The sequence below is a fragment of the Pleurodeles waltl genome, chromosome 8 (assembly GCF_031143425.1).
Source record: "Pleurodeles waltl isolate 20211129_DDA chromosome 8, aPleWal1.hap1.20221129, whole genome shotgun sequence".
Taxonomy (NCBI): Eukaryota; Metazoa; Chordata; class Amphibia; order Caudata; family Salamandridae; genus Pleurodeles; species Pleurodeles waltl.
Window position 1 is genome coordinate 750,955,253 of NC_090447.1, and position 24,130 is coordinate 750,979,382.

The window sequence follows — 24,130 nt, forward strand, 5'->3', positions numbered from 1 at the left end:
TAGGCAAGGCACATTTATTTCAGCCCCATCATGTTGTTTTGCATTTTCAAATAGTGTATATTGAACAAGCATTGTCAACTACTTTGGCAAAACCTGAGGATATTTCTGGAACACTTATTGTAGAAGTTCTTCACCTAGGAATTTGTGGTATGTTAAGCATAAAATTAAGCACAGTAAGCCAGAAACAGTGGAAAATAGGTATTCTGAAGTTAAAGACTGCTTTACAAGACTGTTTTGGGAGGAGGGTGGCTGCTTACCGCAAGGTGTTTTTGGGAAGTGGAGAAGTACATTTTAAACCCATTGAACAATTGGGATTTAAACACTACACTACATGGGGTCTCCGTGAACCGTTTTTACATCAAAGTTAAAAGATCATCTCAGATAACCTAAGGGTTGAGATGGGATCTCATTTTTAGCGCTCATCTGCATTTTTTCTTATGGTTACAAGCAGATGTTTGCATGTGTTGGCGCGTCTGACCTTAATAAGTAAACTTACAAGGGGACGCAAATAGGCCGATGAATCTTTTGACTTGCTTCAGATGTTCCCACCTTAAATCCAGTACATGCAGATCAATGACAATCAATACCATTAGTAATCAATAGGAGTCAGTAATTGTCACACCCCATGGCCTTGCAGTCATGAATAACCACACCTTTATGTAAAAGTTAGAATATTTATTTCCCTATATTAACATTGCTAATGTCATGTAAAATAATCTTAAAATCAAATGATAAACGTACAGAAACAACACTGGCTGACCGAAATGACAAAAGAATCACAATCTAATCAAAGCTTGAGCTACTACACATTCTAAAGTTACAGTATAAATTAATAACAAGAATAATTGCGCAAACGATATTACATACAATTAGACTCAGCAAAGAAAAGACATCTGCTGTTTTTACATATAGCAAACTTCATCAGTGAGCTCCCTAACTAACATCACATTAAAATTGGCATGTCGGGCTTCATGCAAAACAATTTAGTCAACACAAATTTGGAAAAACATCTAACTATGGCTATATAAAAATAGTGAGGTTGGTACCTAGAAAGAATATCGAATAGACATAGCAAACAACATTATAGTCAATATACCTATCCTCAGTTTGGATCAGCAATCTGTGACCGTCTTTGTCATCAGATCATCAGTCTGGTCCACAAGGCATCAGGATTCAGCATCAAAGTTCTGAAAAGGCAAAGTCTTTTAAACAATAAAGTTAAGCATGTCTCTTGACAAGACGTAAAGTGGTCAAGAACTAGAGCCAAAGTGGCTCAGTGGGCAGTTCGGAAGAAAGGGCGGTCTCTCCTCTCTGTAGAGTCTGGCTAAGTTAGATTTCCTAAAACTACTTCCCAAGTCCATATTGGTCAAGGAATCGCATGTTCACACTTGGTCCAATAAAACTAGAACTTCAAATCTACATTTCTACTAGTACACGGTTGACATGTCGATGATTGGCTCCTTCCGCACTGTTCCCCTCATCTGGCTCGTCAGGTAACAATATTGTTGAAGCCTATACTCTAGTCAGAGTCTTCATTGTACTCTCCTGGGAAAGTAAGTCTTACACATATTACATTTATAATTTTGCGTTAGCAAAAACAGCATCTTCTAGCAAGCAGTTCTCATGAGAAAGACTTTTAGCTACAAGCACATCAGGTCAGCACTGTGGAAAATCACAATTTAATTCTCTAAGCAGGCATTTTATTAAACACCTAAGAAATGCAGCTTGACATGAGGCTGTGCAACTAGGTCAAGACCTCTGCTAAGTTAAAGCCTGAAATTTGTAAAGCTGATGCAAAATACACAACCCATAATATGATGTATTACTATATTAGTCAAACATAAGCTCAATATTTCATATTAATAAGCCATTAATAAGTACACTCTGTGAACATTGAGGGCCACTCACTTGGTCACACTTTCAAATGCGTGCATTTTTTTCACTAAGTTAATTCATTTTCTATGCAAATTCAACACCCAGGATACATGAATATTCATTAGAAATTTCATTAAGCTTCCGGGTTAACACACGAGGCACTTAACCCACTCAGCTGTCTTACTGAAATTGAAAACTGTGAGCTGGCTGCTACACATGGGCCTCCAGCTAAGACGTCTTGATGCCTTAACCTGTTTAACTATATTATTTATACTGGAGCCTTCAACCTAGAGAATGACCACCTATCCTTGGGGCAGGGATCCAAAGATTTCTTTCAGTCTCTAGTGCACTTCAGTGGTAAGTTAAGTTGGACCACCATTTGGATGTTGGATGAATGTGATACTTCAGAGTTAAGCGCTGATGTCCATGATATGACAGGAGTCTGTCAGCCAGCACTAAAGTATTTTTTACTTAGCTGCTTATGAGACCCATGCTAAATAGGAATCTATTGGCCAGTCCTCTTTTTTTTTTTAGCTAACTTCACTTTTGCATTCTGGGGCTTGTGCTTTAACTTTTGCATTTACAAGCATTCAGCTGAAAATCCCAGCATTCAAGGTGCTGTTGGCTGAAGGTGTCTCTCTTGGCATGTGTGAATATGTTATATGAAAAACAAAGCAAAAATAATTCAAGACATCACGTATTTTAAGTGAGTCTAGAAACTATCAGTTAATTCAGCAAATTTATACAATGATATGGGTTTGAATTTGGAAATATTAAAAATAATATTGTTGAAGTGTATATGCCTGTGAGATTCGTTTAGTTGATGGCAACAAGGGACAGATTTACTGAACAGTTCAGAATAAATAAAGTAAAAGTGCATTTCTTACTCTGGACAGTGCAGGTAAGATAGTGGAGTTGACATCCAACAAGACCCCAGCAGGTGGCTCTAGAGGCAACTATGCTGTGTTTACCTAAAAGTTGCACTGCACATTGGGAGATGCTGCACCTGGGCCTAAGTTCTGTCTAGTAAATCAACACGTCCTCTTGTTTAGGTCTGATTTGGTATCAATGGCAGGTCTTTAAAATATACTTAGAGTTGGCCTTGACTCCGTCCAGAGGAGTTTTAGTCGCTCACCCATAATGGTTATTTTGTGTACCATTCCACCTTCTAGAAAGGTATTAGGTGGCAATGCTTGAATGACTATATTGTGTCTCACCACGTTTTTTGTCATGTTTAATTCTTTATCAACAATGTACTTTTTATGCAGAAAGAAGTCCTTTTGCTACTATTTCCAACATGTCAAAGACCATTAGTGCAGGCTTTAAGCGATAAACAGCATTTGTAGCTGCAACGGATGTAACCACAAATTGTGAATGCCTGTTTTTTTTGATGCTACATTAAAACCTGACCTATTTGCTTTGCGAGTGCTTGTTAGATATAATTAGAGACCTCTTAAGTTTTCCGGAAGGTGTTTCGTATTTTCCTGTGACGGTGAAACAAACGTTTTCCATGGGGGGAGGGGGGCACAAGGCTGGTTTCTTCTCTGTGCTCCTTTTAACACACTCTACACTCTGTGTATACCGTGGACCAGGTAATAACACAAAAACTTGTTGAAATCGGGAGGTACTGACTGAACCTTGCCTTTCTCTTCAGAGTGGAGCTTTAGTACACAGCTACAGAGGCACTGGAGGAATATTTGAAGTTTGCTGGAACGCTAGAGGCGATAAAGTGGGAGCAAGTGCATCAGACGGCTCGGTAAGCTTTATTGCTCATCTGTGTTTCTCGGAACTCCAGTTAGTATTTATAGAACACTGTTGTTAAGCATCGTGCAGTATTTAACTGTGGGTGGGTGTCAATGTACTGAGAAGTAACAAAGATTTGCCGTCTTGCGGTACACATGTGACCCCAGCGGAATTTGATGTAAATACCACTTTTTCTGAGCCCTGGTGGTGGAAACAAGGATTAACTTGTGCCTTCCGCCTGGGCAGGTTCAGACATACCTGACGTTACGTCTAGATCACACGTCACGGCTGAACAAGTATTGTCTGCAGGTTACGTCATGATCACATGTCATGGCTGAACATGTATTAGTCCTGCAGGTTCCAGTTTTTCTGGCAATTGCAAAATTAAAGAAGGGGGACTTTTCTACTTAAACGACAAGGAGAGACAGGGGACAAGAGAGGGTGCAGGGTTATCAACGGAGAAGGGATAGTAGAAATATGAAAAGAATACTTGTGACCCAATAGAGCCACCGAGTAGAAACAGGCATTTTTGGAAGAAGTTTGAGGGCTGTTTAGAAAATGAGTTAAATCCTGTATTAAATTGTGGGATGGGAGGGTTTGATTGATGGCTTTAATTACAAGCCCTTTGATCTGGTATGGTTTGGAGGAGTTGCTGCTACCAAGATCGTCACGCTTTACCAATGATACTTATGTTTCACTCATGATGAGAACTCGCTGGTACAGAAGAAACCCCCTCCAACATTGAGATCCTAGCATTGCACCTAATGGTAAGAGCTCTTCCCATCCCCACAATAATAAGGATGAAGTCCCCTGTGCCGAAGAGCATCTTTGCTGGTCTATATTCCATCCACGTTGTCTGATGCAGTGATTGTCTCACCAGAACAGGGGCATGGTTCTAGATGAGCTATTGGGCTTCTTAATTATCTCATTAAAATAGAAATAAAGCCTTCAATAGTCATCACAATGCATGGTGCTCTGCCACCTTTTCCTCCTCTTTCGGGTGGAAGCCACTATACAAAGATATGGCTGCTTCAAAACCAAGGTTTTCTATGCTCGTCTCATGCAAGTGATGACATTCCGGAAGGAAGGCAGCTTTTGTGCCCTCTTGGTAGTGCACATTGACTGACACCTGCCTTCCATTGATTATTGACTTATTCCATCTCCCCTCTGGACGAAGATTGACACAAATCCAGCATTCCCGACCAAGGGAATCTCATGCACTTTACTCAGCAGGTACTTTTTCATCAGGGTAATTAAACTCTAATGTTTCTCATGGTTCAGAATAAACATTTCAGGTTGCTGACATTGATATCTTCTAAGCTCATTAAAAACATCTAATCAGGTGGCAAAATGTTTAAATACATTGACTATGATCTTGCTGATGGAACATGGTTGGGTCTCTTTCTACGTGTCCATATGTATTTATTTCCCCATTTTATGGAGATATGTTTAAAAATGTGGGCCAGATCAGTTCAGGCATGAGGGCCCTGTATAGCAACGGGTCAACACTAAATAAAAAAAAGAGTCTACCTATTGATTTTGGTTAAGCTGCAGTGGGCTTAATAATGAAGCTGTGATCTAAACATCTTTAGTAGCTGAAATCCAAACCAGAATTTTAAAAAAAAATCTCTGTCAAGCACATTCTGCTCACTCTCTGTACGTGCGCTCACAATTCAGTTAAGTGATTGATACAAGGGCTCACATTAGAAAAATAGTGGAAGGCTAAAACGAATACAGCAAAATCACCTTTGGAGGAATGTAGTTCAAGTGAAATTTGAAGTGAGAAATACTTAAATATTAATTGACATTAAGTAATCTGTACCACTTTGAAGGCGGTGCATCTCTCTATTCATTGCTCTCTATACCATATGAGAGTAGAGTGTTATTTCATGTTACTGAAGTTCCTCGAGTTTGTTTCTACCACTCACATATCACTGTCAGTGCGCAATAGAGGTCGCAGCACTTGGCGTACCTAATTGCCTACGGTTCTTTGACTTCCACTCCATTAGGCTTTATATGTTGTTTTTTTATAATGACTTTTCTGAAAATACTATTTCCTCCATGGTATTACAATATATGGAAAAAAAGATGTGTGTCTCTTCAGCAGTAGTATACACTTTATAGATAGATTGCAGTTTAGTACATTTCCAAGAGTCTTTCAGTATTGCAATATTTTGATATGCTTATTTATAAATTCACAACATTCCCTGCTTTCTGATCTTAAAGAATATTATAAATTGTTTCATCAACAATCAATCATACTTGTAATTGACATGTTTCAGAATAAGACCCTTCATCAGAGGATGATTTTTCTAATTTACCTGTAATATTAAAAACACCAAAAAGTAAATTTTCAAGAAACATAAGTCTATAAAGTTCTTAACTGTATACATACCAATTCTGGTTTAATAACGTTGGAGTCCATTTACTGCCCTTACCCGTCCACCCCCTCGAGCATAGCACTCTGGATCTACAGTGTATGGCGAATTCAAGCAATGTGATTGTTAGTGTTGGAATAGGTTCTGGAAAGTATTGTGTTAACTGCAATGATGACTAGAACTCATGAAAGATGTGTAAAGGTTAGATCACAACACCAAAACTCCCCTCCAAACTTTCAAGGACTAAAAAGATATAATAGTGAATGCAAATCGAGTGGCCAGGTCCAGCGATACACTTTAGATGGCCACGTAGCCAGGCGAGGACAGGAGAGTGATAATGAACGCAGCCCGGCCTTTATTGTAAAGACATTCATATTTCCACTCTGGTGTGTCCAATATACCATGTTCAGACCTCCAGGTGTAAGTTTAAGTTCCTTTTCTTTCTTCTCTTGCTGCGTCCATGTGGGGCTATTCAATACCAGTGAGTTTGGGTCTTACATAGTCCTGAATCCTTGTCTTGTAACTGTGAGCTTCTTTGTGATGAGGTGGTTCAGTAACATTCTTATATCTCACTTAGAATGATCTCAGCCTCCCTTTTCATGGTGGTGGTGAGGGTGGTATTGCTACGTTTGAAGGCAAGCCGAAAGGTCAAACACTATCTGTGTCAGATGCCTTCCTGCCAGGGGAGCACTGTGATTTCTTTTATTTTGTGACATTTGGTCACAATTGAATACACCGTGTGGTGAAGTATTGCTACACTAGTGTTTCTGTCGTCCAGATCCTGTCTTCCTCTTGAGCATCACAGTATTCCTTAACTGCAATAGTCATAATGATGCCTCTGCTTCTGTGTTGTAAACAGTGTAGCCCCTGGTAAGTGCAATCTAAGTTTAGCTCATGCATATCAGAGTTTTAAAGTAATCTGTCAACCAAAGACTTGACGATCTCCTCAACTTTTGAAGTTTACTGTTATTCCTTTGATGCAGCTTAGGACTGAGAGAGAATATAGACCTTAACACCAAAATGAAAGTGCCCCCATTAGTGAATTAAGTAGCTAAACGGTGGCCCTTGTTTGAAAATTGAGGAAGTTTTGAACTTGTAAAGAAAGACATGCTGTATAGATGTTCCACGTGGTATGGGAGACTGCATACATTTGTGTTTGCTGCAGACAGTGTTTGTGGTGACAACATCCAAAACCGGTCCACTCAGGCCATAAAACACTCATAAAAAGCCAAATAAAACAGCCCACACACTGACCTGCCAGAGAGTCCCTTCAGAGACTGCCTGGTTGCCCTATACACCAGTTCGGCCCTGCTTGAATATGCATATTGTGTAATTTGATTTGGAATGCTCTTCAAGGGGCTCCTCTCTGATGTGCAGCAGGGCTTTTGTAACGTCAAGTAGTTGTATTTTAGTCCAAAGTTTGTCCTTCTTTTGTGACTGCTTCTAAATGGTTGACCATATTCTCAAACTTTGGGACATTTTCGACTGTGTTCATAACTAAACTAAATATGTCTGAATTCAGTGAGGACACCTCTAGTGGTATTTTCACTAGTATAGAGAGAGAAATCTCTCCGTGGGGTGGCTATCATTGTGTCTTGGATCGGGGAAAGCTGTAGTGGCAAGAGAAGGCAGTACCTGGGCTTGTGTGCCAGATGGCGACTTACTGTGCTGCATGTCCTTTGTGTTAGGGGGTTGATCCTTAGGGCTGTGGAGTTTCATGAGGGCCCTGAAGGCTTAATGAGAGCCGGTTAATATGTGAGAATTGAGAACGGTCCCAGTTATGTGGATTCCAACAGCTAAAGGTCTGGGGTGTGCACACCCACACTCATATGATGCAGGAGTAAAAGCCACAGATATCAGACAGCGCACTGTGCACTCTGAAAATGTGTGTTGGCAGCAAAGAGTGTAGAGCTCATCAACTGAGCACTAGAGTTAGTCCCCAATTTCAAATTCCTCTTCCAAGAGTGAAAGACATTACTCGGAATATCATGGGGATTGGTAGTAGACTGCGCTGTATGTACCAGCAAATAACGCCAGGATGCTTTGGTGATGCAAGGTGGGGAAATTACTCCTTCTCTCATTAATATGTGAACAAATCTCAGCAATGACATCTGTGCAGTGGTGGATCTTACACTCAGGCTGATATCAGGACAGAGAGACCTGGGCTGCACTCTTAGCAGGGCCCCTCTCAACACAGTCCTGCTTATTCCTACACATGTTGCCCCCTCCTCCCCCTTGTTTAGTCACCCCACACTTTCTTCTTGAGCTGCATGTTTTCTGTAGAGCACCCTCCTCTACCCTGGCATCAGGAATTTGATCTGCTGCTGTAGTGTGCTCTTCCGAGCTTGGTGCAGGCAGATGTCTCCTTTGAGCTCTTGGGTATTCTTCACTCCTCTAAGAGCACATCTGACTCCAAGAGTACAGGCTCAATGCCTTGCTCTTTAGAGCTGTGGCTTCAGGTCCCCAAGGTGACTGTCATCTTGCTTGGTTCATTCGGAGTGCCTTTGCTTCCCGCAGCAACAGAAACGGGTACAGCATTTGAGAGAGCTGAACCCTAGCCCGCACTGCACCCTTGCACATCCCTAAAGCCACCTTTCATCCAGTGCACCATGGTTTCAGAGATATCATAACACAGACTGTGGAAAGGGATATGCTGGGAGCTCTCAGTCGCGGGCATGACAAACTCAAGACTTTATCTTGCCAGACAGATCTGACAATGTACTTAATTTTGTTTCACACATGCTGGGTTGGAGCCAAGGGCCATTTCCAAAACACACTGAATAAGGGTACCATCAACACATTTTGAAGCAGATTCATTTATTGGACTTATCAAGAGTAAAAAGCTGAAGGTCTGCACCCACGGTTATATATGCCATAAAGTACCCCTGCTGTACATAATAAGGATATTGTATGTCACCAAGGAGTTCCATAGCCATACAGAGGAACGAGTCTGAAGGTCGAGTTCCTTATAAGATTTTGGAACTGCGAGGTGACTTGCAACATCTTTATCATATATGGCAGGTGGTACTTTATATTTATAATACATGGTCACAAGCTGCTTAAATCCTTGGTGCGTAAGATTTTCATATTAAAGAGAGGGCATGTTTGCAAATATGAAGAAGAAAATAGAATCACTAGTGTAAAATTAAACACATTAAAAAAGTTGTTACTCGTTGAAAAAGGTATTAGAAGCAGTTGAACAGAAGTCAGAATGTTTTTTTTTTTTTTTTTTTTAAAGGTGTAGCAGAAACGTGCAGAAAGATTCTAACTTCTCTGTAATTTCCCAATGAGTACAAACAATAAACATGTTGCCATGAATATCTGCCTTCTGCTTGGCACTGTACAGTTGAAAAAACAGAGCAGAAGAAAGAAAAGTAATGTTTAAAAACAACTGCTTTAATTGTGCTCATTGACCTGTCCTGCCTTTTCCCTATCTGCTGCCTCTGGCAACAGGCTTTGTGACATCAGAACCCGACTGTAATAAGCTACAACAGTTGAGGTCTGATGTAATTTCTTTATAATAGGCAACTGTGCACCACAAGTCACCGGAATTTAGAGAGACATTTTTATACAGGGATTGCAGAATCCCATGTATTATGGGGCAGAGACACAGGCAGGACATGTGGTGCTTAGTACTTAAGAAGATTGTACCATCAAACAAACCTACAATGAGGACCAACACTATTTTGTAGTACATACATAGCACATATATACACATTCACAGGGTGAATTGAGGCTCTAATGCAGTTCATGCTGCGTAACGGGTTCGGCAGGTAAATAACTCACATATTGCTAGTATTAGTTGTTGCTACTTGTTCAGCAAGTCTTGGAGTGTTTTTAGGTGCAAACTTAAGTATTGTACATGGTCTGCAAAACAGGCAAGTGTGAGGCCGGTGGTCTCATTTTCCATGATTATATGGTTTAGACATAATTCACCTGTTTCGAGTCCTGGGCAGTCCTCTTGCTTTTACGTGGAATTCAAGAAACAAATGTCAATGTTTGAGTTTTGCAATTATTTTCACACTAAAGAGGGGGGGATTGAAAAAGACTCATCCTTGCAGGATTACATTCATGATGGAACAGATACAGCATTCTAGCCCTCAGTTCGTAAAATGACTACAATTCAGTTGAGCAACTATAGTTCCCATTTTTCAAGTGTTTAGCAAGTGCACTTTGATATAGTACTAATTACTTTTGACATTATTATGGTATGTATGTTGAAATTGCACATTCTAATGTTTCACTGTCCTGGCCTTTGAACTGTTTGCTCAGTAGGAGGAATGATCCTCCCCCTGGGTCATCATTCCCTTGGTATTTGTGTTAAAAAAAAAAAGTAAAATCTGATCTTGCTTTTTAAAATAATGGTGCAGCTTTTGCAGTTAAATCATCCCTGCCGTTTTATTGCTGCTCAGTGCTAGCAGGAAGCGCTTATGAATTCAGGCCGTTTTATTTCTGTGCGGTACCATCGCATAATTTATTTAAAATGTATGTGATACTTGCACCACTGGGCCCGGTGCTAAAACGTGTGTCCGGAATTCAGAAAAATTCAACCCGCAAAAGTCATATGGGTGGATTTTTTAAAGTGATATTTTTCTGACATCTGTGGGGACCACCAAACGACAGCAGAACCCCTGTATGCATCTGCAAATTGCCTACATTACAACCCCTGTGTCTCGAGGGAACCCTGTCATTTTCTAAAACCAGGTGCATCCTGTCTTTTAGGGAGGAGAGGCCACGCCCCCCCACCTTTTGCACCTCATCATGAAGAGTGCCGGTCAGGCTGAACAAAGGTCAGCCTGACAGACACTCTTCATGTTCAGGTCAGGCAGTCAGGAGCAGACATGCGCGATTTGCACAGACTCCTGGTTGCCTGAGTTGAACTTTGCTGGGCTGAAGAGGTCACAGCTCCTGTGGGCGTGACCTCCTCAGCTCAGCAAAGGTGTCTCAAGGCCCCCCCCCCCCCCGGTGACGAGGGAAGCGTCACCCATTGACTTCGACCTGGGCGCTTCAGGTTTAAGTCCGGAAGCACCTAGGACGAATAGGGCGAGTGTAAATCAGTGACACCTCGTCACAGAGTGGGAAGGGGACCGAAGTCTCACTGACCCCATCCCACTCTGTGACGAAGTTGGGACTGCCGCCTTCCCTCATTGGCTGACCTAAGGTCAGCCAGCGAGGGAAGGCAGCAGCCCCAACCCTTCTGGGACCTCCGAGGCTGAAGGTAAGTATGTGTGTGTGTGTGTTATCTTTTTAAATGAATGTTTGGTGCATGTGTGTATGTTTGAATGTTGATGAGTGTTGTTAATGGATGTGCGTGTGTGTGTGTGCTTCCCCCCAAAAAAAACTGCTGCCGCCACTGGCTAAAACAAAGCAGCATGTAGCAAAAGGGACATTTGGAAGTTCGTGGGATCGCTGTCTGCCTGCCCCGCCATTCTCGCTGTTCAGAAAGTGTAAGCTGTCCCTCATGAAGACCTCCGAAGGTACGAATGCTTACCAACCTGACAAGCACAGGAAGTAACTGCTGAATACTGTGAGGCTGCATGAGTAATTGCAAAGCATTGACGAGTGTCCTTGTGATGCACAAGGAATCGGGGAATGCTGCTATAATGCCCCCTTTCCCTCACGATTCACAGACCATGCTTTGTTGAGACTGTCTCTCTGAAGTTTGAGACTTGGGATTGATATTTGGTAAATTATATTTTGTTTTTTTCTCGTACACAAAGACTGTGCAGTACTAGCTTTGCTAGGGAGAAAAATCTTTAATTAGTGCACTCACAACGTGCAAGTCGCTGCCCCCCTCACTGAAACAACTCCCAAGGAGATAGAAATTTGCAATTATGGTGGTTCAATCATGGCGTAGCCTTGTATTCACATAGTCACATATTATCAGTGACAAATGAGAACCATAGTTAGGCAGACATTATTGCTATTAAAATACAAGACGTAAGCAAACCAGCAATATTGTGCCAGCAGTACAACAGTTGTTTCTACCTCACATTCAGAATACAAAAAAAAGCTAGAAGGCTCCTTTTCCTCACCCACGCCCTCACCCAAGGCCTTCTGGGGCCTACCTAAGTAGCAACTTTCCCTCCATCATACAGAGGGATGGGCAATACCCGCTGTTCCATACCGACACATAGCAGGGCACTGCATAGCGCTCTGGCCCTGCCAGGGTACATGTAAATAAAATGTTTAACTCCAGGAATCCCGGGGCACAAAGGTCCAGGACCACCAGCAGGTCAGTCCCCCCCCGCCTGCCCAGTGCCCACACAAATCAACAGCCCTCCAAGGTTAAGTTCAGAAAATCAGTCCAAATGTTATGGGTAGCACCCTTGTCTGCTGCAAGAAATTCCGCCACAACGCGAAGAGGTCACTGGCGATCTCGCCCTCTCCTGCTGCTGTCAGAGAGCCCCAGTAACGGCTCCTAAGATGGTGGAACTGCTGCATGCAGAGCTTGTGTGTGTGTGTGTGTGTGTGTGTGTGTGTGTGTGTGTGTGTGTGTGTGTCCAAAAGAACAAATGCACCGCATCCCTATGGGAAAGCTCTCTATCCCCAGCATACTAGTCTATGGGTGCTACCAGATCTACTTCTGCCTCAGCTCCCCCATTGGGTACATGTTCACTGGCTGACTGCACCCACACCTTAAAAACTGCATGCCATACCACAACCTTAATGTCTGGCAACAGACCGCCCTACATGCATGGATTGAATTAATCCAACACTGTGTATTTCAGCTAATCTCAGTTTCCTCTTAAGGAGGAGGGTAACATGCCTTTGCTCGACCCTTTTGTATAGGGATGGATGTACTCTACTGTGCCCCTTGGGCTTCTTCATAGCGGACTCTGTGGCCTATGGATGGATCCCTCCACTGATGTATTGCTTCACCTTCCTGAACTCAGAGTCAATTCCGTGCCTGATGGTACCAAACGCTGAGCCATGTATCACCATGACGTAGCTGTTTACTCAAGGAAACAACATTAGTGAATGAAGTGACAGTCATAAAATGCTAGATAGAAAACACACAGAAACAAAGAAGACTACACACAGATGGTACAGCCATTGACTTTAGATAAATAAACCAAGACCCATTCATCCAAGATTCCTCAGTTCAGAAATTAGTCCTTCAAACATGTATAAGCTGTAGCAGCCTCTTTCCTCATGCCTCACCTGTAGGGGCAAGCACCAGGCTCCCACAATTCTCATTCCCCACCTGGGTTTTTTGGGCAATATAATGTCATAAACATTCCTTTATACAAGCTTTCGTTTCTGGCTGGGCGGGATATTGAAGTCCAAAGAGCTAACTATATAGCCATAGCATGCAACTCCAGGGCTCTGCATAACACACCATCCCTGACAGGGTACCTGTGGCCTGAAAGCCTCCAGACGAAGCTCAATTCATAAACAATGGTAGAGCACCCAGGCAGGCCCATGGTTTGAGGTAAGGTCTTAGAATCACGGAACTCCCTTTTACTGCCACAGAATTGGTCATTTCCTCTGTCACAGTATGAGATTCAGAGTTAGTGCTGCTTGATTTTATGCTGGTCAACGGGGCGCAGTTAAGAAATTAAGTGAAGGCTGGAGATGTGAGAGGCACTGTATTCCTGTTGATAGATACTTTCATGGGCTCCCTGCCTTGTCCAACAGATATCCCAGAGGAATTCCAGGGAGCCAGTTAATATTTGCCTCAGCGAGTGGGTAGTGCACAAACAGGTGTTAGATATCTATATGGATTAAACTGTTAGGGTTAACTATTCAAGCCATGCTGGATTAGGAGCTGGGTTTATGAAGCCCAAGCCACGATCTGCTTCTCGTATAGAAAATATGCTTTGCTGGAGACACCCAAATTCTAGATTTTCAAAATTTCAGAGTAGAAATATTACACAGGCATTATCACAGTAACTGAGGTCATACTGTCTCCCATTGCACTACTACAGCCACACCAACATACTGAATCAATGTGACTAGTCCCGGAAGCCTCATATACAGGATACACCCCCTTTCCACAATTCCGGGCATGCGTTTGAAGCCGTTGATGCTCCCATTGTTGGCAGGCATTTCTGCCACTTGCCTAAAACATCTCAGTCACAGCTTACCTACGCAAAGATGCATTACCAATCTTCGTGGTTGGGTGTGCCTTACCTGTATGCAAGTAGTCTGTGATCATAGTTTGCTTGCATGTGTATTGTCTGCATTTGCCCTTGTGTTGTCTGTACGTCAAATGTGTGTGTGTGTTTGACCTCTTGTAGATGTTTGGTGTGGCCATTGGTTCCTTCATGCCAATTGTGACAATGTCTTTGTATGGATGCTCAAAGGTTTGTTTTTGATGCCCATGATAACTGTAGAAATGACACCTAGATGCACTCAGATTTCTGCATGCTTAATGAAACCTGCATGTGAATCTGCATTTCAGCATGAACATATAGTTTTCATGTGCACGTGGGCCATGTGTGCCTGCATGGTGCGAGAGTAAGACCGACTGTCTTTGCCAGTCTCGTTTCAGTTTACATTCAGGCACTGCTTCATAAAGAGAAGAACACCCGTAGGCACTAAAGTGGAATGGAGAATGTATGAGGGGACTCATGGTTGGCGGGGTACAGCTTTATCTCTCCGCTACCAGCAACTTCCGTGTTGGCAGGAGGTGTTATATATCGCTTCACCATTAACCTACATGTTCTACCCTCGTGCATTCTATAACACTATAAAACTCAAGGCAGAAAAACAAACAAAGCAGTTGTCGATAAAGAATGTTGCTGAACAACGTTTGCATTTGTTATGAGTTCCATTTAGCGTCCACACGTCACGCTCCTAGGCTGCATTGGATTGCGGGAGACGAGGGGCAGACTAGGGTGTCGAGCATCCCATTGGCCTTCATAAGCTCACGTGGCCGGCGTGGCAGAAGGTGCTGTTAACTGTAATTCTGTAAATGATCTGCTTGCACTGCAAGTGTGATGACCGCCAATTAATAGAAAATGTAAAACCTCATTATACAGTTGTCACAAGAATGCTTTTGAAGGTCTCACTTTCAGTATGACAATGACGCTGGGCTGGCAATAATTGTCAGGCAGCGCAAGTGCACACAAGGGCATCCGGGAGGTGAGTACATGCAGCATGAAAGTCTGATGCATGTCACTGCTGTCCCATGGTGTCAATGTCAGGCTGATCTGGCCAAATAACAATAAGGAATCCACTGTGGCTGTCTGTGTGCGCTGCTCGCTAGAAGGTGCAGCCCCCAGCAAGACTTAAAGTATCAGCAAATGCACCTAGAGCCTCGCATGCCGCAGAAACAGGGCGGCAGATCGTATGCCGTCAACATCCGAACACTGCAGCCACACTGAGTTGGGATGATGGTCGGTCAGGAGCCTCCGTTGCCCGCAGTGATAGTGGCAGGTCTAATGGCACGAATCATGATAGTATGATGCCTTGCGTGCATAGTTGTACAATGCCACAGGGAGGAAGAAGCATTCACTTTTTAGTCACGGCAGTAACCCCAGCTCTGCTTATGAAAATGTCAGACCAGATCTTTAGTAGGCTGCCTGTATTTAGCCTCCCGTTCTCCCTCATCCATTCGAGAAGCAGGGCCTGCGTTGCAGCTGTGTTCTTTTGAAGGGACGGAGCGGTTCCTGCCTTGGGAGACCCACTGGTGATGAGCATATATCGCCTATTTACTGTGGCATAGCAATGCCGGTTATGTGCACAACAGGAAAGCTGGCCCAGTCCCAAAGTAAGCCCATATGCGCATGTCCAAACACTGACTGGGCCCAGGTTCTGTCAAAACAAGCCCAACTGCGCATGTCCAAACACTGACTGGGCCCAGATTCAGCCATACTGCCACCTGAACTGTAGACCTTTGTCACCTACCGCTTTCGCATCCAGTGTATTCTTATTTTTTTTAAATGAATATAATATTTTTTAACTGAATCTCGCTCGGGGATTCCGAGACCCTGATGTTGCTATAGCAACCGTGCCGTACTTTACAGTCAGCTGTTGTTCCCACGATATGTGCAAAAGCAGAGCAATCATTCTTTGGGAGATATCACCATCCTCCAAAACCTCTGGCTTTCGGCATCTGCCCTGCCACTTTCATTCTGACTTACTGTCCTCACTCCAGTCTCTAATTAGGGTCTGCTTTGATTGGGATCAGCGCACACTGTGCTGCCAATAAGCTTAAAAGTTTCCTACTATTATTTGGCTTTATTATTATGCAGAGGACAACACTTCTAATGAGGCCTGTGGCTAAATGCCAATATTTATTAACTAAATAATAATAAATGAAATTGACATTAGCATGGTTGGAACCGGAGACGAGACGCCCCACTAACCAAACTAGCAACCAACTTACTGCCCTGACAGATCAACAAGCTGGGAACATAAGGTGCGACAGCCGCCGAACCATGAGGCCATAACATTTTGTCACAAGCTTTTCAATGGCGAAGGATTTAAACCAGTACTTGAAATGCTTGTTCCTGAGAAGTGCCGGTACTTTCCAATTAAAAGTATTACGTTTTTCTTGAGAAGACCAGGTACTCTCCCTCTCAAAATAAAAAAGTACTGGTACTCAGTACCGGACAGTACCGGCCCATTTAAAGCACTGATATTGCGCTTTCCATCTAGAGACGTACAGGGATTATAAAAACAGGATACATGTTCAAGAACCTCTTGATGCAGTGACATAATCTGATGTACTAAGGCGAATTGTCGATGGACAGAAAAACACAGAATACTTACTGCTCTCATACTTTGCTTTTGTAATTGAAACTTCAATTAGGTACAGTCACTTTGAATCCCTTGAGCCTGGGGAGTACAACAAAACCCTTCCCTTCTGCTGGCTCAGCAGAGAGAAACGGATGTAAAAGCAGTGAAACTCATCAACGTCTCAGTCTGGGCCACACCCAACTCCAGCATGCAACGATTTGGGCAACACGGGCTACAGAGTTTCACGGGCAAGGGACTGTCGAACATGTATCTCACAGAAACAAAACTCTGCAGGACAGGATCCCTTTCCTGCTGTTGCCAACATATTGTGCTATAACACCAGCTGCAGAATGACTACGTTTTGCACGTATAGCCCATAAAAGTTTTAAGGGGGGGATTTGAAGGGGAGGGGGAGGATGTAAAGATTTACAAAACTGGCACAGCGAAGAGAAAAGACACCGGTCCTGCAAGCGCCTGGTCCTTAGTAAGTAAACTTACAAGGGGACGCGTATAGGCCGATGAACCTTTTGGATCGCATGGAGTATCCTAGCTATGCAGAGATCGATGAACATCAAATATCAATGTAATCAATCAACAACCACTAAGGGAATCATTAAGCATGAGACAATAAATCAACATTCATGAATAACCACAACTCAATTGTACGTTTTATGAATTTTATTTCCCTATTAATTACAATACTGAGTCCTCAAGTTAGATCAAACTTTATTCAATCAACTCAGAATTAGTTCATTAATGACCACCAATAACATAATCTAATCAGAACTTGAGCGAACATATGCTTGAATGCGTCAGCATAAGCCAAGAAAGAAGAATATAACTGCATTAATAGCGGAGTTGCAATTAGTCCATCAATCATTTGTCACTGTCAACATCACCCAAAGGACCCTTACCTAACCCAGATTGGCATTTAGCATGTGGGATTTCATGCAAAAACAATTTAGAAAACGTGAATTTGGAAACATCTAGCTAAGAGGAAGGAAAACTATAAAACAGCGCAGTTGGTACCTAGAAAGAAAGGCATAAAAGTTAATCAGTCATATTGTCATAGCTACCTTCCACGAAATGGATCAGCAACAAAGTCAGTCTTTGTCCTCGGGTCATCAATCGATCAGCAGCGCATCAGGCTCTCAAGAGCATGAGCCCAATTACATAATCTTGAATCACGTCTTCTGGCATCAACATTTCCCGCATCTAAAGTTTTAGCCCCTTGTCATGACTTTTTATTAGTGTTTTTCAGTCCATCCCCCTAATTCTTAATTGGTCAATTAGTCCTCCGTAGCTGACGTTACCCAATACTTTTTATTCTACATATCTATGAGTTCTAGTATTTCGTCTTTCTTAGTTCATGGATTGGTCCACTGTACGATATCCTCATCATCCGGCTCTCCAGGTATCGCAAATGTTGCATGTTCCTCTTCAGTCAGTGCCTCTGTTGTTCAAGTCCTGGAAAGTATATTCAGCCTACTCCACACATAATCATATCAAGTTGACTTCATCCTCTCCTGTCTGTCGGTACATTGCAGAAAATTCTAGCTAAGCACACAGTTCGTGGTCGGTTCATAAGCACTAGCAACTTCTACAGCGTGCAGTTTTTAATTCTACCTCTGCATGAGGCCTGGCAAGTAGGCCACGGTTTCGGCTAAGTTAGCTTCTATGATATAAGGCAAAACTTAGATTATACATCTCATTATGGCACATTACTACATCATTGTTACACATTTTCATTATTTCACACATTTTTAGTTCTTTTAGTACAAGTTCGCATAAGTGGCTGACATACCCCGTGGGCACATTTTCGAAAACAGGCACATTAGTTTTCTCTACAATTAATTGCCCTATGAACTTTTATAAATCTTAACATGTACGCATTTATTAATAATTTCTAATTAGCATATCTGCATCAACAATCCTTTGCCCCACAATGCCTTAAGTGCAGCTGTACTGGGTGCCACCTGACGAAGTCATGGGCGACCCTCCGTTATGTCAAAATAGCTGAGGGACCCACCACCCCTCTCCCCTTGGCTCCTGCCCATGGAGTGACTAATGGCGCCCTCCTGCCATTTGCAGGGGGCGCCTGGCCAGGAGTATCACAGGCCAGAGCTGGACATTGTACATGCAAAGCCTTTGGTAGTATGGCTGTTTCTGATGATCTGGTATATCTGATGGCTGCATTGTGAAACACAACTTATTCAAGTGAAGTTCATACTGGGAATTTTTCACTAAAGGTCAGTTTTACTTACACCAAACGTTTCACCCTTCTACCCATGCGACCACTTACTGTTTTACATCCTTACTCCGAATTCCTTTATTGAAAAGTTGACACCTTTCTCTCACCCGCACTGCTGACCACTGCAAAGCAGCTGGCTGTGTACTCTTCACACATTACATTTTCTGGCCTAGGACGTAGGTTTATATGAATCATAGCCTCTGCCACAGACAAGTCCAAGTAGAGTGCCTTTGAGCATGGGATTTTCACACATTTTCTTAACATGATCTGCTTCTATGTCTTCCCTTCAAGGTTTCTTCATTGTAGGTTGGACATAACTAATCCTAGCAAAACTGCTATGAAGCAAACACACCACTACTTCAGTTAAGAAACACAGAACGGAGTTAGAAGCTTCTTCAGGACACCATCTGCCAAGATAATGATGGATACATTGAATTCAGATCCAGTCAGTGTAGATTACATGTATGAGTGGATTTTCCTCTGTGACAAAGCACTAATTGTTGTAATACACTGTATTCCAGGAACATGATTGAAATGGGGCATTTCATAATAATTGAGTGCTGCCTCATTACAGTTAGTCAACTATATGTATCTGTTAATGTGTAAAGAAATTTTAACAAATGGATAATTGTTATTTTTCTCATCTTTTAGGTTTGTGTTCTTGATTTGCGGAAGTGACAGTGGAACTTTTCTACAAGATGTTCAAAGATGAACCACCACCAATGTGTATGGGATTAGACATTCAACTTTTGCTAGCCTCCCAGAATTGTACACAGTTGACTAAGTCAGAATGTACAATTACATTTTCTGTCTACTGCAGAGGAAACCTAAAGTATTTTATTAATGATCTTCATGGAGGTGACAAAAAAAAATAGACTATAAGTCATTTCACGGGGGTGGGAATGGCACCGCCTTGGACCACGCTCTAAGTTTGAAGCCGGAAATGCATCATCTTCAGAAATTGCACTTTTTTTTGGTTTCATATGGAAGAACTTGCTCTCTCACTCTGACAGCCTGATTAGCTGTGCCAACTAAAAAGAAGAAAAAAAATAAAAAAATACAAAAGCGAAAAAAAAGAAAAACAATGCTGTGATAAACCAAAAGGGAAAGTTCTCCCTGTGTGTGCTTTCTATTTCTTTTTCTCTTTCTGATGTGGACACTACACTTGACATCCCAAAGGACTTTTCAAGCCCGCTTTGTACTGTTGGAATATGTGACTTTGTAATCACAACACTTTTTAGACTACTTTTTGTTCCATGTTTTTTTCTTTTTCTATGAGAATGTGGTGTCCATTAGGCTTTAATATCGAACTGATAAACTGCTTTTAAAGTCTGTGATAGAAGGAGCCATGTTGACATAACACAGAATTTTGAAAGACTGCTTCCCCCCCCCGTCGCTTCACCCTGACCCTCTCCTCTCCCTTCCCCAATCCTCACACTCTGTTTTTTAATAGCCATAATTCAGATATTAGCACCACAACGGCACTTTCAGCATATTGTGTTACAAGTGCTCTGTGAAGAATGAAGTGCTAGCTAAGCTTTTTACAGAAAAATTTGAACTTAAAAATAGTGATCCCATTGTATTTTTTGAAAAACTAAATATTTTTATGTTTAAAGCTATGTTCTAATTATCTAACCCAATGTGGACAACCACACTGAAGATGCAGCTCTTGCCTCTTTTGTAAACGTTCTGCAACCATTTACAAGGCTTGCAGTTTAGGTGACTTTCAATGTAACCTCGTTTTGATGCTATTCATAGCGTAAATGTGCTGGTTAAACGGTGAGGCAATAGGAAGTCTTTGCAACAGTTTATGGAATGATCACAACCCACAAGTGCCTTGAAGCAAGGCTGATTTTAGCATTATTATTAATTTAACAGACACTTCTAGACTGGCTTTACGTCCTAAGGCTGTGGATTTAGCTAAAACCCATAAACAAAGAAGGTTGCTGGGAATACAGTGTTTGGTTTGACCAACCAAAAAGGAATTGTGTTGAAGGCACAGCCAAAATAAACCTTTCAGGTACAAACAGACATACTTAAATGTACTAAGTTCAGCTTCTTTCATGAAGTCTTATTAAATTTGATGCCAGTGAGGGCTGAAAAAATAAATACCTCTGAAAATGGCAGATTCCAAAATGGTAGATTCCTTTAAATGGGCACTGTTAAAAAACGGCTGATATAATTGGGCCTGTGTCAGAGGTAACAAATAAAACACCCTTTGCTATTTTTTTTAATTAAATATCCCTTTGTCTGTAGTTTCTAAAATTGTGTGTTGTGGTACATTAGAGAGTGCCTGCAATAATGAGAGGTGGAGATGTTTGAAAACCCAATTAGTATTTCCCCCAAAACTATCTCATTAAGTTGACTTTTGTCATTGCCCAGCTAAAACATAAGGGCCAAAACGCAAGAGCCAAATGTCCTTCTGCCAGATAAGTGGTGGCATCGAACATATTTATAACTTTTCTTTGTTGTAATTGCATATTAGTTTTGCGTTAAATCAGTTCGTACTTTTTGAAATGCTGGGGTGTTCAGAATCCTTTATATGGCTTGGTAACGTGCATTTTCGACTGAATAAGATACTTTAAACCAGTGAGCTCAGTAAGTTGCCTTCAAATAGGCAGATAGGATGACATTGTGTCACATGACAACTCACCCCTTGTCTCACAGTCAGTGCCAGAGGAAAGACATATTCCAGTCTAACAAAAGCAGAAATACCCCCTTCCATGTTGCACATGGGATTGCAGTGATGAAAAACAACCATGGAGAATTAGACTTTATTATGGTGCAGAGGTCCATCTGTATGTCTCCCCACCCAAACCTCACAAATCCCTTGAAATAGGCTAGCACTCTATTCTTTTGTATTCTCCGCTGCATAAAGACGAAAGTCTAGTAGCATGTACATTTAAATATGGCTATACTTGTAAAAAATGTACATCTGTGTCCACAAGTCTTTGGTTAAAACGGATGCGCTACATTTGCAAGTGTCCATCCAAATCAGTGGCGCAGAGTGGTTACGTCTGGCAGCCTATTTTCAGCTAACCAGCATATTTGGTGGTGGATTACAGAAGCAAGTTGTCAGACAGGCAACATCCAAGGATTGCATTTTTTTGAAAAATTTGTTTTATTCTTTTAAAGGAAATTGACCAGTATTACTCCATAAGCAGTCCAAAAAATCTAATTCCATGCCATAACAGTTGATTTTCTTGTTCTCCTTTAATGTAGATTTTCTTAAAAAGGACATGAAACAAGCAGCGTGCTTTGTTCTGAAGAGAACTTCTTCAGGTCAAAAATGTTACAGTAAGATTTGCACTAATCAGTTTCCATGTATCTCCAAGTAATGCGGAAATATACCTACTGTGGTTGGGCAGTTTAGTCCAAGTTGCATTATTTGGATTACGCTATGCTGACAACGAATCCTGGTGGCCACACTCTAGGTTATTGGTACATGGAAAAAGCTGATTTATACATCAACGAATTATTGTGAATCTTATTGGAACAATTTGGCTCTGAAGAAGTTCTCTTCGGAACAAAATGCATTGGCTGTATCATACGTGGTTTTAAAAATAGAAGAAAAAAGGAAAATCAACTGTTATTGTCACTGATTCTTTCTACTGCTACCTGGACAATTCCTTTTAGATTTTTCGGCTTCTAGCTGCAGCACCTCTGCAGCTGGTGCAGTTCAGGATGTGCACCCGTTATTACTGGGGTACGGATTGGAAGTGCTGTCACTCATTTCTGCTTAGCAGCTTTGAGAATTTTATTTTGTCATATTTTTTGACAAGTTTGAAAATCTAAGTTACCTTGTTTTTTTAATTGATTATAAAATTATCAAGAATGGAAGGGTCTGATTATTATGCACATGAAGGATCTGATTATTCTTAGTGATATTTTTAATAGCTTATTTAACATTGTGAAAGTTTACATGTGTCACAATAGAAAGTGTTTCTTTTCAGTGCAGGAGACTGTCGTACGGAATCATCCACTGTGGACAAAGTATCATCATTATTTGATTTATACATTTGCGGTGAAACCAGTTAACAAGTCGTTCCTCAAATAGTGCTGACTGGGTACAATACCATTCTAAAATCTGTGGTGCATAAAAGTACTTTGGCATAGAGGCCATGCATGTACCTTTTAATGTGTATGATGGAGACAGTGACCCAAGGGCCCCCACAGTAGATATGATTTAGTTTCTCTCTTAGGATACATTCCTCGCCCATCAGAAAAGAAGTTTGCTGTGCCGCTTTCTGGCTGAAAAATGAAATATCGGCTAAAAGCAGGGTAAGCCAACTGTTGGAAAATGAGCAGTGACGGGTAACATCCTATGCTCCCACATTCCCGGTCAGCATTTTGGTGGAGATCTAAAATCTCTTTTAACTTGTTTCACATTTTTGATATCAGTTCAGAGATTCTACTCCATTTGTCTCATGTAACCAACAGTTTTTTAAAATCCGATTTTGACTAAAATCTTTCTAACGTGTTGGTTTCTATTTGTTCCAACAAACGCCTTTTTTGGCAGTCTTCATTTCGGGTGTCGTTTACAACCAGTAAGCTGCTCTTGATCTTTGCACCATACACAATTTATTTTGAACATGCACATTTTTACTAAACTGCCAATCCCATCGGCTGCTAACTCGGCTCCCTTTCTTGACCAGTCTCTCCAGTCCAGTTTACCACTGTAAAAAGCTGGTTGGGACGAGATTGCAGGCTGTTTTTAAGGGCCAACCAGCTGGATGAGTTCATGCCAGTGAGTCTTCATCTATACCGTGCAGGGAATTTTGGCTTTGATCGACCGCTTAGTCAAAGACCTCTGCGATTGGGCTAAGAAAAGGTTGTAATAAATAAGTGGTTCACTTCCTTGATGACTTACTGTGTGTGATATCTTGGCAACACGGGTTTCTATTCAGGAATGCAAAGGACAGATTTCATCAGGGGGTTCCTTTAGGGTATCAAAAAAACACTGAAAAACGTGGCTTTCAATGTTTTAGAAACAACTGATGGCTTGGTAGCTTTAATTGATACTCCAAAAGGGACATGAGTTTGTGTCTTCCATGGTCCATATATTTAATCTTGGAGAATGAAGATCTCTAACTAAAAAGGGTTTATCTTAAACTTCCTGGTACTATCTTTTGTGATGGGCAGAGTTTAGAATGGTTCCTTAACTGCAAAGTGTGTTGAGATAGGGTCTTTCTCC

General features: G+C 41.7%; 1 protein-coding gene across 5 annotated transcripts in view; it reads left to right on the forward strand.

The window, feature by feature from the left end:
* Positions 1–19,969, forward strand: part of LOC138250278 (F-box-like/WD repeat-containing protein TBL1X) — a 690,394-nt gene extending 670,425 nt beyond the window's left edge. For all 5 annotated transcript variants that reach the window (XM_069204996.1, XM_069204999.1, XM_069204997.1 and 2 more), the window contains 2 exons: positions 3,530–3,631; positions 19,588–19,969. In XM_069204996.1, the coding sequence (XP_069061097.1) occupies positions 3,530–3,631; positions 19,588–19,614 (129 nt within the window). In that variant the 3' untranslated portion in view covers positions 19,615–19,969. The remainder of the gene's footprint in view (positions 1–3,529; positions 3,632–19,587) is intronic.
* The last annotated feature ends 4,161 nt before the right edge of the window (positions 19,970–24,130 follow it).